This window comes from Eleginops maclovinus, chromosome 1, assembly GCF_036324505.1.
Source record: "Eleginops maclovinus isolate JMC-PN-2008 ecotype Puerto Natales chromosome 1, JC_Emac_rtc_rv5, whole genome shotgun sequence".
In the NCBI taxonomy this organism is placed as follows: Eukaryota; Metazoa; Chordata; class Actinopteri; order Perciformes; family Eleginopidae; genus Eleginops; species Eleginops maclovinus.
In genome coordinates this window covers 18,926,830-18,945,494 of record NC_086349.1, presented here as the reverse complement: position 1 = coordinate 18,945,494, position 18,665 = coordinate 18,926,830, and the positions used below count along the sequence as shown (strand labels likewise).

General features: G+C 40.8%; 2 protein-coding genes across 4 annotated transcripts; both read left to right on the top strand.

Moving 5' to 3' along the window:
* The first annotated feature begins 6,944 nt into the window (after positions 1 to 6,944).
* Positions 6,945 to 9,386, top strand: trh (thyrotropin-releasing hormone). Of its 3 annotated transcripts, none has more exons than XM_063888885.1 (3): positions 6,945 to 7,005; positions 7,545 to 7,752; positions 8,227 to 9,385. In XM_063888885.1, exons 2-3 carry the CDS (start codon positions 7,563 to 7,565, stop codon positions 8,853 to 8,855), a joined length of 819 nt encoding a protein of 272 aa, XP_063744955.1. In that variant the 5' UTR covers positions 6,945 to 7,005; positions 7,545 to 7,562; the 3' UTR covers positions 8,856 to 9,385. The 3 variants fall into 3 exon arrangements, with proteins under 3 accessions (XP_063744955.1, XP_063744964.1, XP_063744946.1); XM_063888894.1 differs by having other exon boundaries at positions 6,946 to 7,005; positions 7,548 to 7,752; positions 8,227 to 9,386; XM_063888876.1 differs by having other exon boundaries at positions 6,950 to 7,005; positions 7,522 to 7,752.
* Positions 9,387 to 11,936: 2,550 nt separating this feature from the next.
* LOC134863866 (rabenosyn-5) lies at positions 11,937 to 18,618 on the top strand. The gene is made up of 12 exons (XM_063882618.1): positions 11,937 to 12,036; positions 12,649 to 12,938; positions 13,376 to 13,510; positions 13,636 to 13,736; positions 13,858 to 13,903; positions 14,003 to 14,164; positions 14,265 to 14,527; positions 14,725 to 14,795; positions 14,904 to 14,990; positions 15,076 to 15,178; positions 15,328 to 15,432; positions 15,513 to 18,618. The coding sequence occupies exons 2-12, from the start codon at positions 12,776 to 12,778 to the stop codon at positions 16,611 to 16,613; spliced, it is 2,337 nt and encodes a 778-aa protein (XP_063738688.1). The 5' UTR covers positions 11,937 to 12,036; positions 12,649 to 12,775; the 3' UTR covers positions 16,614 to 18,618.
* The last annotated feature ends 47 nt before the right edge of the window (positions 18,619 to 18,665 follow it).

Here is an 18,665-nt window from a genome sequence, read left to right as displayed (position 1 = left end):
GTTTGATAAGATCATTATTTTTTATGCAATAGGGTGATTAGGGACTCTACATAAAACCTTTTTCCACGCTGAATCGTATTTCTTTCATCACTCCTGAAGGAATGAAATATTTTAAAATCTCACATCTGCCATTTCAGCTCGTCATGGACTGAAATATCAGCTCAATCTAGCACGATTACGGCAGGTCCCAGACGCTACCTGACTGTGATGTAGAGCTGTGAAGAAGAGGCAGAACAGACACGCAGGGAGAGAGAGGGAGCGTGATGATAAGTGAGCTGTAGCATGTGCTAGTGGTGCACTAATAATGGTCTCCTGCTTTAGAAACACACAGGCGCCTCACAGGTTATTGAGAGATAATGGGATTCTCTGGGCAACAGACACACAGCTAAAGAGAGATGAAATTTAAAAACAAACAATGCAAAATACTCTTTCCAACCTGATGTGGGTGTATAGTGACTCTGACTAACTGTTCGTTGTGATGAAAAATGAGGAAATAAGGCATTACGCAATATGGGAACAGAAACAAACCCAACAATGAGTATGGACTTTAGATTCCTAGTTGCAAAATGGCCAAATAAAAATCCCAAAAGAGGATATTCTGATATCCAAAGATAGTCATGACTTTCCTGGACTGGCACTTGTCTCTTTATCCCTATGTTTTAACAACTTGCACTATTTTAAATGTAGTTTCCCTTTTTATAATGTCTTCTTTGTTTTTAAAGACAGTTCTGAGAATTGAGGTTCCAATCAACTCCTTAGTAATCGTTGTGCATATGACAAAAAACTTCAAACTTGAAAAGCTTTACTTAATTTTGTTCAAATGTGCCCTCAAATAAAACGGTTTATACTTATTCCATTGTTAACATAATGCCATGGATGGAGGTTAACTCTCTGACAAACACCAGTCCACTTTTAACCCAAAACAGTCAAACACTAGGATCGATGAAGGTCATGTGTGGTTATTTTTATAAACAGCTGCAGGGTATCTCATATATAATCACCCACTGTATAAGCCCTTTATGAAACTTTTTTGACATTTACAAGAATATTGACCCCTCTTTCTCCTTTGAATACAGACACCCGTTAAGCACAGCAGGTCAAAGATTATTCACCAACAACTTTAACCTTTCAGCCGGCACCGCTCTCTGACAGAATATATCACTGTAAAAAATCAAATCTACTGTATTGTTTGCCTTTTAAGTGATATGAAGTCTTTAATATCAAGGACCAAGATTACACATATATTAGTCTCAAAAAGAGAAAGGATTTATGCCATATTTAGCTATTAGCTAATTTCCCTCTGCAGCCCCATGGGCAGGTAGAGACATCACATTCAACACTTGAACGCGACATCTTCTCTGTCAAACTAAGCATTATAAAACCCATCAAGCTATTAAATATAAACACCAGAACATTTATCAGAACACCACCATGAATGAACCAGTAAACCTTTTCACCTGGAAATAACCTTCTGTAAAAGTCTGCATGATATTAACATGCATGGACCAGCCAACAAGCTGAACACTCAAGCAGAGTCTGTCTTCTCTGACCTGTGACACACTTGCCCTCCACATACTGACGCACACACTCTCTCCACCAGCTATCTCCACCAGTGCACCCTGTAGCTGTCACTCATTCCCTGCTGCAGTGACCTCTGTCAGGCCTGTGTCACTTTTTGGGGAGTGGGGTTATCACGCTATCCATACGCACTCACTCTCATTTTGTTTATTTATTTGCTCGCGTCGCTTCAGTTTCCAGTGTCAGCCTTCATCCTGTCCGTCTTCTACTCCCCGCTTCTTACATGCCCCTCAGATGTCTTGTCTTTTTACTCGCCACCTCTGGCTGTTTTTCCCCTTCAGGTGTCTGCAACAGAGGTGTTGGATTTCACCTGTCTACGGATCCACTCACTACTTTCAATGAGTTTCTCTGAACTTTGTGAAGACTTTTTATTTACTCTTGAAACTAAAACCTCCTTTATTCTAAACAAATACCAGAGAATTATTGATCAGTTTACCAAGAGTGGATGTACTGTATCTGTGTGATGTGGGAGATGCCAAGAGGTATTGTTGACCAAACAGTATAAACTTTAAACTGGTCTGCTAACCTAAATCCACAAGCAATTTCATTTATGCATGCTTTAATAAATATGTTTAATTTAACAATGGCTCAGACGACTACCTGTAAAGAGTTTTCTCTTGGGTGGTGGTGGCAAAGTCCATAGGGATTTGGCTTGGGAACTGGAAGGTCACCGGTTCAAGACCCTTAAAGACGAGGCACCGTTCCCTACACTGCTCCCCAGGCTCCGTACATATGGCAGTCCACTGCTCCTAACACGAGGATGGGTCAAATGCAGAATGTAAATTTCCCCTCTGTGGGATGATGAAGGGTACATATGTTGTTTTCTTCTTCTCTTGAAGACAATCACACAAATCATTATCACGACTCTGCAGTTCCCCTCAGATCAGTGCGTTTTAGCTTCTTTCTTGGGAAAAACAGAAGCTTTGCTTTTTTTAGCAATCATTTTTTTTAAACCAACATTTTCACAGAAGTTAGTAGGGACCAAAAACCGAGAGCTACCCGGAGAGCAAATATTTGCCCTAACGGGAACAACTCAAATGGATAATTTGCCGTAACAGCTTTTTAAAGTGATACTACGTCAGTGTTGTAGTTACGGCTTGTTGCACTGCCCCCAAAGAGTAACGAAAAGGAAAACAGTCCTATATCTGAAAGCACTAATCAGCAGGGTTTATACACTGCCTGGCCAAAAAACGGTCACTAATATTCGTTGGACCGCCTTTAGCTTTGACTACGGCACGCATTCGCTGTGGCATCGTTTCCACAAGCTTCTGCAATGTCACAACATTTATTTCTGTCTTGCATTAATTTTTCGCCAAGATCTTGTATTGATGACGGGAGATTCGGAACACTGTGCAAAGTGTTCTCCAGCACATCCCAAAGATTCTCTATCGGGTTCAGGTCTGGACTCTGTGGTGGCCAATCCATGTGTGAAAATGATGTCTCATGCTCCCTGAACCACTCTTTCACAATTTGAGTCTGTTGGAGCCTGGCATCGTCATTTTGGAACATGCCGTGCCATCAGGGAAGAAAAAATCCATTGATGGAATAACCTGGTCATTCAGTATATTCAGGGAGTCAGCCGACCTCGTTCTTTGGGCACATAACGTTGCTGAACCTAGACCAGACCAACTGCAGCAACCCCAGGTCATAGCACTGCCCCCCACAGGCTTGTACAGTAGGCACTAGGCCTGATGGGTGCATCACTTCAGCCGCCTCTCTTCTTACCCTGATGCGCCCATCACTCTGGAACAGGGTAAATCTGGACTCATCAGACCACATGACCTTCTTCCATTGCCTCAGATTCCAATCTTTAGGCTCCCTAGCAAATTGAAGCCGTTTTTTTCAGATTAGCCTCACTGACAAGTGGCCTTCTTATGGCTACACAGCTGTTTAGTCCCAATCCCTTGAGTTCCCTTCGCATTGTGCGTGTAGAAATGCTCTTACTTTCACTATTAAACATAGCCGTGAGTTCTAATGATGTTTTTCTACTCTTGCCCTTCGACATCTTGCCCTTCGACAAAACAACATTTCAGGAACCCAATTCAGATCACATCCCGCTTCATGAAAGCCAACCTCAACTGACATAATAATCGTGGCTTAAAGAGGGTGATGTGACTGGGTGTGGCAGAGATAGACAGGAGATTTAATTTAAAGCAATTAAAGATGAATTTGACAAAGATGCAATGATGTCAATTCTTTGTCTTATTTGTGCTGTTGCGTTGGTGTTTGTGTGCATGTGTGTGAGTGTGTGCATGTGTGTGTTCACCACAGCAGTGCTCAAAGACTTTTTGCAGGGATCATTAAGCACCAAGTTACTGAGGAAAATATCTCATCAGCTCATGAGCTGCACACCGGGGAGAGGAGCAACAGCATCTGTGGCCGGCACCACAAAGCAAGTCTCGACTCAAAACTTTTAAGCCTGGATAACAGGTATCACGATGCTGGCTACCAACCATCTCTGGAAACAAAATTTACTCAAGATGTGTTGCAAAAGGAATCGTACTTTTAACAGTCAATAACTAAAACTGTTTTGTGCAACAACGCTCTGAAGGCTCTGTTCCCACCGCAAGGCAAATGGGGCACATATAAGAATTTTCACATATGTGACCCAGCTCATGACAGTGTGAACAGCACCAATCTTATCTTTTACATTCAGATGTGTTCCACTTTCATATTGGCTCCTAAAACAGATACTGGTCAGAATTATTGCAACTTACTATTTTCATTGATTGATCATCCAAACAGACATTTGTGTCAAGTGGATTTCATTTATATAGCTTCAAATTAAAACAGAAGCTTTTTCAAGACACTTTTCACAAAGAGCCGGTATAGACTTCAAATGTACTCCCTCTGTGAATACTAGCCAGAAATAAATAGGATCTGAGCAATACATCTAAATTGAGCACTAAGGCATGCAGTGTAAACCTAGCTTTATTTTGGTGTGAATCATAGAGTCTATGGTTATGAAACCCACTGAGGTTAACTGCAGGTTAACCGGGCAGCATGGTGATCAAACCCATTTACAAAAATGCCAGCTTTGAAAACCCAAAGAGCCTCAAATCTAACTTTGTGATACAGCCTCCCGAACGTGTTAATGTGGGTAAATTTACAGGATGACATGTAGCTTTGCAGAAACTTCCTCTACACTGAAGAAGTTTACCAAGACTCAAGAAAGATATATAATTACCACAAGCAAGAGTAAACAGAGATCATAGGCTAATGAGTCCTATTATTTTCTCCCACCGCACAGGGTGTATACTTAACCTGTCCTCTTCCTCAGTACTCAAGGTACATAATCCCGACCGCAATACTAATTGTTATGATTTCCCAGCTCTGAAAGACTCTGATAGGGAGCTTTGTTTTTTTGTGAAGTAAAGTGGGAGTGAATCAAGATAAAGAAGGCCCTATTTTAATCACGGTCTTACAGCAATAAAGAGGAGGAAAGAGTATCCCCTAAATACTACCACACCTGCAGCAATCTTTCCATCCGCATTTAAAATGTTCTACATCTTCAGCCTCAATATACACTGAGCAGATTCTGCAGAAGCTGGCCTTTTAACCTGCTCAAAATCAAACATAAGTACATATATTCCCTTGGGCAATTATTTTTTTCCTTTGGGCATGTCCTTACACACTTGGCCTATTAGGGATGCAAACTCATCAGGTATGAAAAGATGACTGGAAACCAAAGCCCCACACCCCCAGGATCAATGTGAGCAGCACTGCAATCATTTTGGTTGTATTCCTGCATATGGCATGATATTTTTTGTACTGAATGACTAATTAGAGAAGTACATTTTAAATTTGACTTACTGTATAAAAACTAATAATGGTAATATTTGACATTGACTTCACTGTGACAAGAAAAAACAGCCGCCCAACATTTAATATATAGAAAATAACTTTTTGTGCATGTTTTTCACTTAAAAAATAATCAGGGTAATGGGTCTAAATTATACTAAAGGGTTAATAGCATTAACATAGGATTTCAAACATAGGAATACTGAATAAAGGCCCCTTCCTTCCTACAGCCACTGTCAATTTCTGTGTTTGTCTATCCTTTCCTCATAAAGAAAAATGTGAAAAGGTGAAGTTCCGATGTATGAAACTATTCAGAAGAAATCTGTTTTTTTAGCATAAATCTAATGATTTCCACCACCATGTTGATGTTTTTTTGACTGCAGGCTCAGTGGGAGTCTGAAAAACATGGAAGTATTGGACATGACAGCCCACTGAAAGCAAGTAATTACATTATTACACGGTCAATTTATTACACGCTAAAACTCACCAATGACTGGAGGAACTCCTGCATACTCAGATTAAGGAGTGATTTCACTCTGCATAATGGATGAGGATAAACCTTCAAAACATACCAGGACGAATCGGTAAGATTTGGATTGCGAAGTGTTCAGTGCCCAACCATAAAAGCTTTTAATCTCCTAAAAGTAGTTTTAGTCATTAGAAAATCTCCTAGATGCATTCAAATCCAGTTATCCTTGTTTTAAGTAACCAACTTTGTCAGAAGGAGAAAACTCAAGTGAATTTGCCGAGCACTGACCTGACGTTCAGATGAAAGGAACACTGTGTGTTCGTATCCACCCTCATGTTACCCATTTGGTTCCTGGGGAACTCTCAAAGGGATGATGACACATTCTCCTCTGGAAATAAAAAGTCAGATGTTTAATTACGCAATGCTCAATTAACGAAATGTCGCTGAAGGACAAATTACATTTAGAGGCATCAAAACCGACTGTCAACACTGGCTTTAAATGTGACCACATTGTGTTTATCTGGTTGCTTTATAACAGAGAGTCAAAACCCTTTGCTCCCACTCATTGCAAAACTTGTTAGATCCGCCTGTGATACATTCAGCTGTGTTGCATCACAAGAAATGTATGAAACATATGAAAGCATCCATCTGTAGCCCTTACTGGCGCCCCATTGTTTTGCATGTGGTCAGATAGGCCAACAGCAGTAAGATAATATAAGCCTTTGATACTCTGTATAAAAACATCTGAATAACTGAAATAGTGTACCCATGCCCCATTTATATTAAACTTGAAGAGGAATTTGATTTGAAAACTCGGTATCACTAAATAACAAGTCTGGTCTAAAACTCACATTTTTAGAATGACCTTAACTTGTACAATCGTGTATTGCCTGCTGTCTCTCATTCTTGCATTTATTTGTTTTTCAATTGACAAATTGGGCAGCGGCACCCAATAGTAAGATCATTCAGAAGATACTTGCGCACGACTTGATGACATCAGGGGTGAGAGATCCTGAGAAATGACTGGTGTGGGTATGACGACAGTGACCGGCAAGTATAAATACTGAGACGCGAAGTTATCCTCTCATACCTCCAGACTCGGCCTTCACAGGTCACTAACTGCTACGAGAGGCTGAAAGACTGTGGACACTTCCCTGGTGAGTTTTTACTTTAGAATAACCAATGTATACAAGGTAAATGTGTCTGTCTTGTGTATTAACAGCTCCGTGTTATCCATCTGTGTAGGTCAGATTTATTTTTGCGTTGTTAAAAATTCATCTCCGAGTTTTTTTAGGCAGCGTTTCCATCATTTCCCATTTTTTATTTCCGAAATACAAGTTTCAAATTCGGCTGATGTTGATTGTTTTTAGTGCAGTTTGAGTCGGGTTTTTTAAATTTCTTTTTAAACTATTTTCTTGGTTTTAGCAACATTAAACTGTTCGGAAACCATCATAGACAGCCAACTGAATTATTTTTGTTCCGTTTGCAATGAAAAAATCTCCTCCTCATCTGAAAGGACGCGTATAACAATCGGTTGTTGTCCTTGCCGAAAGAATACGACTCGCGGTTTTGATATTAAAAATCTTCTTAAAGATATACTGTAGCCATATTTTTATGGAGTTTTCATTGCTCACACATTCATTTGATATCTTGTGTCATACCGTTTTTTATAGATCATAATCTATTTCTTCATCAGAAGACCACCCACATTACCATGAAGTCGACATGTCTGCTCATCTTGGCTTCTCTCGTGGTCTGCAACATGACTGTGTGTGGAGGACAGGGCTTCCCCGCTGATGAGGAGACGGACGGCAGGACCATTGACGACATCATACTACAGAGAGCAGAAAGTCTCCTGTTACGGTCCATTCTCAGAAAGATGCAGGATGAATACGGCAGAAACGGTGTGTAAAATGGATTTTGTGTTGGATCAATGTTCCAGGAAATGATATTTGGTGTAAAAGAGTTCCAATAAGTATCTAAAAATGTTGGATATTCCAATTTTAAAACGTAATTTTAATAAATTCCATCACACGATGGAATTTATATCTGGGCTATGTTAAAATGGGAAGGCTTTAACTGACTGCAACATTTTCTAAGCCGTTTTAACACGTACTTTTTGTTTTTAATGTAGATATGATTTTGCAATCGTGAAGAAAAAGGGTTTGTAAATATTCTTTTAAAACGTGAACATTGATTAATGGTCTTGCTTCAATGCACGGAATGTGGACCAAGGCTAAACTGATTGGTGCGTAATTTACGCACGGTCTAAACAAGCTGGAGAAACATTTTTTAGCAGTTAGGAAGATAACTAAAACAGTTTTGTGCAACAACACTTTGGTCTACTTTAATTAATCTAAATGTTTTCCCTTTTTCAGAGGGGTCTTCTTCTCAGACAGAATGGGTGACAAAACGACAACATCCCGGTAAGAGGTACATCGAGGATTTGGAAAAGCGGCAGCATCCGGGAAGGAGAGAAGAAGATGAAGATGAACAGTACTTGGATGTTCAAAAGAGACAGCATCCGGGTAAACGCGAAGATGAAATGCACTCTTTCATGGAGTTCCAGAAAAGGCAGCACCCGGGAAAGCGCGTCACCATGGAACACGTTTCTGAAAACCCTATAGTGCTCCTGAGTGAACTTTCGAAACGGCAGCACCCGGGGAAGCGCTACCTGGTGCTGCACAGCAAACGCCAGCACCCAGGTAAGCGCAACTTCGAAGATGAGGAGGACGAGGGGGACTGGGATGCGGATGCAGATGGAGATGGAGACGAAGAGTTCGCCGAGTTAGAAAAGCGTCAGCACCCAGGGAAACGGTTTTTGGATAACTCCAGTCCGGATTTTGGCACAAACAGTCCCTGTGATGTATTGGACCCTACGAGCTGCAGCAAGACCAATCTGCTGCTCGACTTTTTAGACAACATCAACAAGAGCCACGCCGAGGAGAAGAGACAACACCCGGGTAAAAGGTTTGCACCCGAGGAGGATTTAGTGGAAGCAGAGTAGGTTCAACACTGGTCTGATGTGCGTGTACTGCTGTATTGTAAACAAATAAATGTGTAAATGAAGTGACCATAATGAATTATTAAAAATGAAAAAAGAAGTTACACCATTTAATCTTTTGTGCTACCGTTTTTCTTTGGGTGACAAACTGTATCATCATTGCAAAACTTTTTTTTTTGCCATATCTTAAACTGTATTAAGGAAGAATTATTATTAGAAACATTAACTCTTTATTTTGTTAATTAGTCTATTATGCTAAAACCAAGTCCAAGAATGACAGCATCAGTCTCCTGGCTTTTGCGATGTTGCCTCTGTGAGGAAAAACATGCTTGTCAGCTCAAATATGATCCATGGAAGTGGGTAATGTTTAAGGTTGTGCAGAGGAAATCCCTTTATTGGTTGATTTATGTTTATTTGTTTTATACTTATGTAAAATATAATGAATACCACCGCAACTATAAAGTGTCACTGATTATTTTTCTACATTTAAAGTGCATGGATTACATTTATTTAAGCTATTGTTGTAAATTCAAAGTTATACCTTTGCCTTAAAGTCAACCACCAATGTATTTGTTGGACAATAAAACGCATTGGTAAAAATGTATCTTGCTTAAGTTGCAGTAATTCATGCCTCAAGTGCACTATTAAAGTATTTTAAATTGCCTAACCCAACAGGTCTAAGTGTGTAGTCCAACAAGGCAGCCAATGTCACTTAGCCTGATCTAATGATTCATGCAATTCAACAGCACAGACAGGGGCAGATATCCTCCTCTCACTTTAATTGGGCTCATTCCATCACAGCAGCTGCCCACAGGCCTGATCAATATGCACATTATTTCTGAAACATGGGAGCATAGATGGAGACTTTATGGGAGAGGAGCTCCACTAAATGGCACACACAACATTCAAACCCAGCAGTAATGTTTCAGTGGAATGAAAAACCATTAAACAATGCACATAATGCTAATACTGAAGGAAGAATTTCAGCAGAATAAACTCAGGAGGGAGAGCTGAATCCATCTGGTTCTTCTGCACACATAAAGCAATTTCTTGTCACGATGCAACACAGCTGAATGTATCACAGGCGGATCTAACATGTTTTACAATGAGTGGGAGCAAAGGGTTTTGACTCTGTTATAAAGCAACCAGATAAACACAATGTGGAGATCTCTAAAGCCAGTTTTGACAGTCTATGGTTTTGATGAATGTTATTCTAAGGAGATTTAAACCTTTTATGGTTTGGCACCACTGAACACTTTTCAAACCAAATCTTACCAAATTGTCGTGTACGAGCTGTCGAATACATATTTAAGTAATTATTTCAATTTCAATTATGGCAACATGAAATGCCTCAATGGGCAAATTTATACCAACTTACATATAATTCAGTTAGGTCCTTTGTGGCTTTGGAGTTTCTTTGATGTTTATGTAAACTTTTGAATAGGTTCATATCTTAGTTTTTTTCTGTTTTAGGTTTTTCAGCTGTAAAAATGAGGCAAAGTCGACTTGTGACTGCTCATTACAGGTTATGTTTAGTCTAAATGGGATATTTCCTTTTAGATTGTGTCATATGAAGAAGTTTGATGAAGTAATTTGAAGTGTTGTAGTCATGAAGCTAAAACTAACCAGGACTTAACAAAAGCAAAAAACCAGGAGAAAATCTATTAAACATAAGTTTAGGTAACAGAAATACTTTTTCATAACACATTCAATCATCATTAGATGTATGTTCCTGACCCCAAAGGTTGAGAACGGCTGAGTCAGTCCAAGTAATTATACTTTCATATGCCTATATGACTACTACCTACTGTATAAGAGGCCTCAGGGAATAAATGAGCTTTAAATTGACCTCATGCACATGGCATTTAGTTTTTTAGGAACTGAGCTGCAGGCTAAAACAATACAACGTTTATAAAACCATACATTGAAAGTGAATTAGTTAAAAGGTCCAGATTTTGAACCATGCATTGGGCTAGGTTATAATGCAGGATTCATGTTTAAGGCTCTTATCACTTCAGTTCATTTTAATGCAAATTCCTGATCAATTAATAAAATCGAACTCAACTGACTCACTTTCCTTGGGGCCCATTGCACACCAGCATAATTAACTAAGAGAGAGCACACTCAACCAGCACAAACTTCATGTCGCATTAACTAGCCATGACAGGAAAACAAAGCAGAATCAAACACATAACAAAAGCACAATGACAAAAATGAATGATAGACTTACATTGTTATGATAATAGCTCTGAGGTCCACAGGAGGGAAGCAAACTTTTTCCTGCATGAACCAGTCTGATAGTTTGTGATTGGGATGATAAGGACAACAATTAAACATGGAGATGGGAGGAAGTGGAACATCCCAGGAGAGTAATGGGTTGAGATATTTTTAAGCCTGGAATCACGAAAATATTCAATATTAGCAAATTCCCGGAAATCAGGGGTCATTTTGTAAAAAATTTGGAGGAAGCACAGACAGGTGCTGCACGTGTGGAGAGGCTCACAGCGCTGCTTACAGGCGAGGTGAGGTATTGAAACCGGAAGTCGATGCAGGAGACTTGAGGATAATTTAATAAATTTGTCAGGCAAATTAGAGTTCAGGATGTTTATACCTTGCAAAAAGGTTCATGTTCAAGATTGTTAGGCTATAGTTGTTCACATTTTACAAGTAAGATGTTACAAAACTGAGAAGTAAGACAGCAGTCTCTGATTTTTCAGACCACTTCTTAAGTAATTCCTTAGGAAGTAGGTAATTATTAAAATAATTGAGTTATTATGTTGACATGTGATTTATTATGTATTTTGTTGTATAAGAATTTATTTTACTTTAGCACATTTTCTCATTGTCAATTTGATAATTGCATTGACCTGCAATTTCGTAAATCAAAAGTAAACCTTAGAGTAACTTCAGTGTGGATTCTTCCGGTGTGAAGTTATTGGAAGTTTGCAAATCCATATTTTTTGAAGTAACTTCCCCAGCACTTCTTGTTTGAATTAAAGACTGTCCTTGAACCTGCGTTATGTAAATACACAGTTTCGTGTCTATTGTCCGGTTTGTCCCTCTTCGCTTGCCTTACCCACTGAATGCTAATCACATGACCAGACAGGGCTGCTGCTGCTGCTGCAGCTGGTGTTGTCGAGCTGTCACAGAGAAACTGTCAAACACACACTTATTGGATTCATTTGTAAGTACAACTAATCCACCGTGATAGAAATATTTTTCGCGTTTTTGTTTTTGCTAAATTGTCATTTATTTATGTCCGTGTGATGAACAATGAGATCAGAGAAAAGATGGCTAAAGAAAGCGACAGATGCTGTTAGCATTTTGTAGCTAACGTTACAATCGGTGATCAGTGTAACGTTGTTACAAACATATTAAACTACAGGCTACACCTTTAGTCTTTATTAGGTTAATATGGAAATAGCACATGCTGGATAAAATAGGGCTCGCTTGCTGTCAGAAAAGCAAATAACGTTACTTATTGTTTAGTTAGCTAGGCTAGCCTTTCAATGGGTGGGTTAGGTATATTATTATATTAACTTAACGTTAACATTACTAATAAAGCGTTACATGCATTTGAGTCGAACATCTGTAACGTTAAGTCACTGTTATAGTTGTCAAATGTGTGATGTGTAAGATTTTTGCAACTTATAAAACAGTAACGTTAGCTTGTTAGCACAGTTTTCTGTAGAGCACCAGGACGGGTTGTTTTCTAATCTGTTAGATCTTTGAGCATCTTCAGTACATCATTTTGATTAAATACTTATAGCCTCGATGTGCTTTGCCCCATTCACAGGGTCCCACGATTTTTGTCTGGCATGATGGAGTCATTATGGGGTGGATTGAACACCCCGTGAAATGTGGACCGAAGCAAGAATCTCCCACCTTGCATCTTTTTTCCCTAACCACATCCTGCCGCTGTCATGGCCTCCAGTTATCCACAACCCTTTGAAGGAACAGGTGAAGTGAAGGAGGGCTTTCTCTGCCCACTTTGCCTGAAGGACCTTCAGTCATTCTACCAACTCCAAGCCCACTTTGAAGAGGAGCACTCTGGGGATGACGGCAATGTGAGGGGACAGCTCAAAAGTGAGTCCTATTGATTGTTATTGAGGATTCTGCTCACAGCCACAAAGCCATTTGAGGCTTATCATGTTTTACAAAACAGGGTCTTAAGAAACAAAAATAACTTAGTGCTGAATAGTTTAGCAAAAAAGCAGCATTGCCTTACTAAAAAGCAGTATATGGTATGGTTTGAATTTGATAAAAAGGCACTGCAGTGTTTGACTGGGGGAAATTTGTTGCCAGGATGAATTGGCAACATATTCTGCTGCAGGGAGGGACAGTAGATTAAAGCGGAAAATTGTGAAATCTAGAGAGGAAGGACCTCAGTTGGAAACAGGGGCATGAAAGGGGATTAGCTCTCTGATTTGCATGCAGCTATTTGGTTGAAATTAAAACAAATTATAAGTGGATGTTTTTGTGGATATTGGGTGTAACAGTGAAATGATTTTATTTGTGCACAGGTTTGGTTCAGAAGGCAAAGAAAGCCAAAGACAAGCTGTTGAAACGGGATGGAGATGACAGACCAGATACAGGCAGTTATGAGTCCTTTTACTATGGAGGAGTGGACCCCTACATGTGGGAGCCTCAGGAACTGGGTGAGAATATAAAACTGGGTGGAAATAAATCCCCACTCCACCTTTTTAAATGTTCCTTTTTTTCACACCTTAAAGCTGTAACCACATGATGAACTCTTATAGTTTCCTTTCTCTTTGTTTTGTAGGAGCGACCAGAAGTCACCTTGACTTCTTTAAAAAACACCGGGCAGCCAGGATAGATCATTACGTCATTGAGGTCAACAAGCTCATCATAAGACTGGAAAAAGTATGTTTACAAAAGCATCACAAATCATTCACACCATGAATCTTTTCCTGTGGTTGTGAATATTACACTCATATGGGCATTACTGTGTAAACTCTTTTACAATAAAATGATGTTGTTTCAGTTGACATCGTTTGACAGGATGAACTCTGATGTCGCCAAAATTAGAGGTTTGTCCACATGTTTTTATTAAAACTCTGAATCCTACGAGTGTGTTGATATAAATGATGTAATATAATAAATGAATGAGTGCTCATCCTACTTTATAGCCATTGAGAAGTCGGTGGTGTCATGGGTGAATGACTCAGATGTCCCGTTCTGTCCTGACTGTGGAAACAAGTTCAACATCCGGAACAGGCGGCACCACTGTCGTCTCTGTGGGTCCATCATGTGCAGGAAGTGCATGGACTTCATCCCTTTGCCTATGGCTCGTACGTATGAACATATTTCTGCCAAATATCAACAGTTCAATTCAAGGTTTGCCATGTGTGTCTCCATGCTGTGACAAGTTCACCTTTTATCTGTGCACAGAAAAGCTGATCAGTGGGATACGAGGTGCCCTGTGTGTACCTGGAAGCCCCATTCATTCCCAGTCCCCCCCAGCAGGAGGGGGCGGCACTGGGATGGGCTCCAGGAGAGGCAGCATCAGCAGCCTGAGCAGCGTCACCTCCATGCTGGAGGAGAAGGACGACGAGAAGATCCGCTGCTGTCACCACTGCATGGACACGCTGCTGAAGAGACAGCAGAAGTTGGAAGAGAGGGACCACATGCCGGATATTGTGAAACTTTATGAGGTTTGACACATCAAACAATATTGTAGTGGAAATAAGAACACTACAGTTTTTACAATACGTCTGTTTTCCTGTTCCCAGAGGTTTGTGTTTTCTTTCAAGCTCTCCTGAGTTTACACTGCTGTATCCTTCCTGTCATTCAGTGTTTGGCTTTTGGGGTTTCCTGTTGTTCACTTGTCTTCTATTTGTCTTCCTGTCAGAGACTGAGGATGTGCATGGAGAAAGTGGATGAAAAGGCTCCAGAATACATTAGAATGGCAGAGTCGCTCAAGTACGCCCAATTAAATAAACACAAACATAATAATTTAGTAAGCAGATGAGAAATAATCTTTGATACTGGAGACTACTTGCTTACTGTCATGGCTGTATGCTTTCACAGTGCCGGAGAAACTACATATAATCTTGACACTGCTGGTGGACTGAGACTGGAAGTACAGAAATACTACGAGCTAATCGATGCCCTGAGGTAGCTATCAATCAATCAAATAACAAAACTGAACAAAAGTTTTCTCCCATGTTGTTGAATATGGAGTTCTTTGTTTTCTTCTCAGTAAGAAGATTTTAACACTAGGAGCAAAAGATGATCCACCACCGCGTCCAAAGTCCCTTCAGCTGCAGAAGATGATCCGCTACACAGCAACACTATTTGTTCAGGTAATATTCAGGCAACATCCCCAAGTGGGGCTATACTGGGGTTCCCCATGAATCACTCCACAATTACAGTACTCCTGCTACATATGTCTTTCCAATTTGATCCCTCCTTTCCCTAAATGGTCCCCTTCTTCTTGTCCTCCTTCTTTTAGGAGAAGCTGTTGGGTCTCATGTCTTTGCCCACTAAGGCTAAATATGAAGAGCTGAAAGAAAAGAGGAAACAGGAACAAGAGAAGAGACTCCAACAAGAAAGACTGGTGAGATTGTGTTCTCTTACCACTTAGTCTTCATCTTCATTCATAACAAATGTTTTACCCCATATTTCCCTGCTCAACAGGTCACCCAGGAGACCCTGAAGAAGAGGCAGGAGTCTGAGAAAAACCGTCCAGCTCCAAGTACCAACGGAGAGCAGCCGCAAGCACCTAGAGCTCCACGCATGACCAAAGCTGGCGGATGGTTGCCCTCTGCAGACTCCGACAATATTGAGCTGGAGGACCCCCTCCTGCAGCAGATTCAAAACATACAGTCATTCATTCGTCAGGCACGCAAGGCCAATAGAACAGACGAGGTAGCCATGTTGGAGGATAACCTGCGTCAGCTGCAGGATGAGTACGACCAGCAGCAGACCAGCCTGGCCATCGCACTTTCCCAGAAGATGGCCAAGGAGGAGAGCTTGCAGCAGGGGGAGCTTGATCGCCTGGAAGCGCGGGAAAGGGATGGGCGGGAGCACTGGGGCCCAACTGTGGGCTCCAACCAACCGTCCTTCACTTGGGAGAGGTCTCTGGATATCAGCACGCCAGCCGGCTTCCAAGGGGAGGAAGACCCTGAAGCAGAGGACCTGACTCCGAAAGCTGAGAGTCCATCCTCTGTAAGAGCTTTCCCTGCTGTCACAAGCCAGGAGGAGTCACCTCCCCGGTTAAGGAGCTTAGGGGGGCATGTAACACCGCCTGGTGGTGAAGGGCAGAACAACACCCCACTTAACCCTTTCGATGAAGAAGAGTCTACCCCCACTGAGGAGGATTCATCCAACCCCTTCTTTGAGGACATAAAGAGAGAACACAAAGGGGTGAGCAACGGGAAGAAAGAATACAACCCGTTTGATGAAGACGAAGAGGTGGAGGAGGAAGCTCAACCAGCCGAGTCCGCATCAGGCAACCCCTTTGAGGAGGACGGCACTACAGACACAGGCAACCCTTTCCTGGAGGCGTCCGGGAGTTCTCCAGGAGTCCCCAACAACCCCTTTGAAAGGGAAGATGATGAGGTTTTGCCCGACGTGGACATGATAGAGGAAGAGTTGCTGCTGCAGCAGATTGACAACATCAGGGCCTACATTTTTGATGCCAAGCTCAGCGGGCGTCTCGATGAAGTGGAGCTCCTGTCTGAAAACCTCAGAGAGCTACAGCACACCCTTACAGAACAAAAAAAAAAGAAGCACTGATACCGTCCACACAAAACCCCTAAGATTACCCACCTGCTACTTACCAAGTCCTGCAAGGCTAGCTCACTTTACATGACTAATGAACCCACTGAGTTTAATTTGGGGGAGGTCTGCTGAACCACAAAAAGATTAGTCACAAATTGAAATGTGTACTAGAGCGTCCTAGTCTGGTTTGACTTCCTTAATTTCCAACATCTTTCTAAACCACTTATCCTGTACAGGGTCACAGGGGGCTGGAGCCTATCCCAGCATGCACAGTTTTTAAGCACTGCAACTAAACATCCATGTGTACAGGCATGTACTGAAGATATTAACCCTGCAGTATCAGGGACAACATGAACAATGGAAGACAGAAGAATGCTACTTACATTTTTTTTAATGGGACAGTCAGACGGCGCAAGTTACGAACAAAGTCAAAATGTAACTGTGGCCAAGGGAACAAACGGAAGCCATGAAGTGATTAATGCATGTTTCAACATCTGTGGAGGAACAACTTTCTTTTCAATTCTGCGAAAGTTCTTCCTGTATTCCAGTCAAACAGACTTTGACGTGTAAAATCAGTGGAGTTGCCCTTTAATTTCATTGATCAAAGTACCATCTATTCCCACATTAGTTTATATTTGGCTCGTGATTGAACCATTAGCACACCATGCTTTAATGTTCTAACTGGGCCATGAGCAACATTACCACAATTACCACCAAACAACCATCTGATAATAATTAGACGCATTTGAAATTAGACTTATACCACAGCAGTGGGGCAGCCTATTGTTTGCAGGAAACTGATGATTCAATGCAATGTTATATATTCACATTTAATCCCAGACTTAAATGATCTATTCAGTCACAATTGTTGGTGCAAAGCCACTTTATAAGGGAAATTAAAGGCACATTTCACAGAATCGGGCCATTATTGCTGATCCTGTTATGTAAATGTCCCACTGACTATGATGACATTATCAGAGGGAAGAGCTTTTAATCCCTAATCATGCTTTAAATAACAGACACATCTACATCTGCAATACACAGTCTATGTTGAATATGTATTTTTTATAGCAGCTATTCATTTCCGTTCCTGTGAAAGTTGCTAAAACATGTTAACCTGTTTCTGTTTGCATGGACGTAAGTGTTGGATCTTGTGCATCTAGTCTGTCATGTTGGTCTCGGTATGAAAGGGTAATGTTTTTCCAAGCATCTGAAACACCACATTGAGCCAAATAAGCAGAACAACTACAATGTTTTACTGTACGACCACTAAAAGTTGCGATGTTAATGCTGACAGTGCCACTTCTGATCCAACTGAGCAGTATGTCTGTGTCAGTGCTGTTGATGCTGGTCTTTCTGAAGAGCCAATGGGCCCAGTTTCTCGTATTGCTCAATTTGTTTTATACATTCTGGTGAAATCTCTAAACACATAGCTCCTGTAATGCCGAGATCTGTGTGTGAAGCATGTTATCTGTTTATCAAGTCCATTAAGAGTTCATCCAAACAGCACTCGCCATCAACCAACTGAACACGATCTCAGAAGCACATCATAGCCTACATCAAGACTACAAATTAAGCGCTGGATTTCACTGGAATTATAGCTTACAGATAGTAATCAGAATTTGTAAAGATTTACTTAATGCTCAGCTGCAACATTAGACATGTGTTTGTTTGTAAGATAAATTAACACTACATGAATGCCAGCAAGTATTATGACTCAGTGCTGCTACGTGCTAACATTAACTTGTCTTTCCTGTCAGTCAGAATGTCCACGCTTATCTTCAGACTTACGTTTTGTGACGTTCGCTAAACACTGCTTATCTGTGCTGTCCACAGAAGATGTAAAGTGAATCATGTGACACTGTAAATGTTTTGTGACAGTGAATAACTCCAGGAGCTTCTTCATGGTATATTAGCAGTTTAGCTAATTTGGTAAAACATTTCAAAAACACACTGACATCAATTTATTAACTTTGAAAATCCCATCTCAGCACCAATAAAAAAACCTTTCTCTGTAAAAGGTTCTTCGTTCTTGTCATAAATTTGGTTACGCTTTCTCAGGATTTG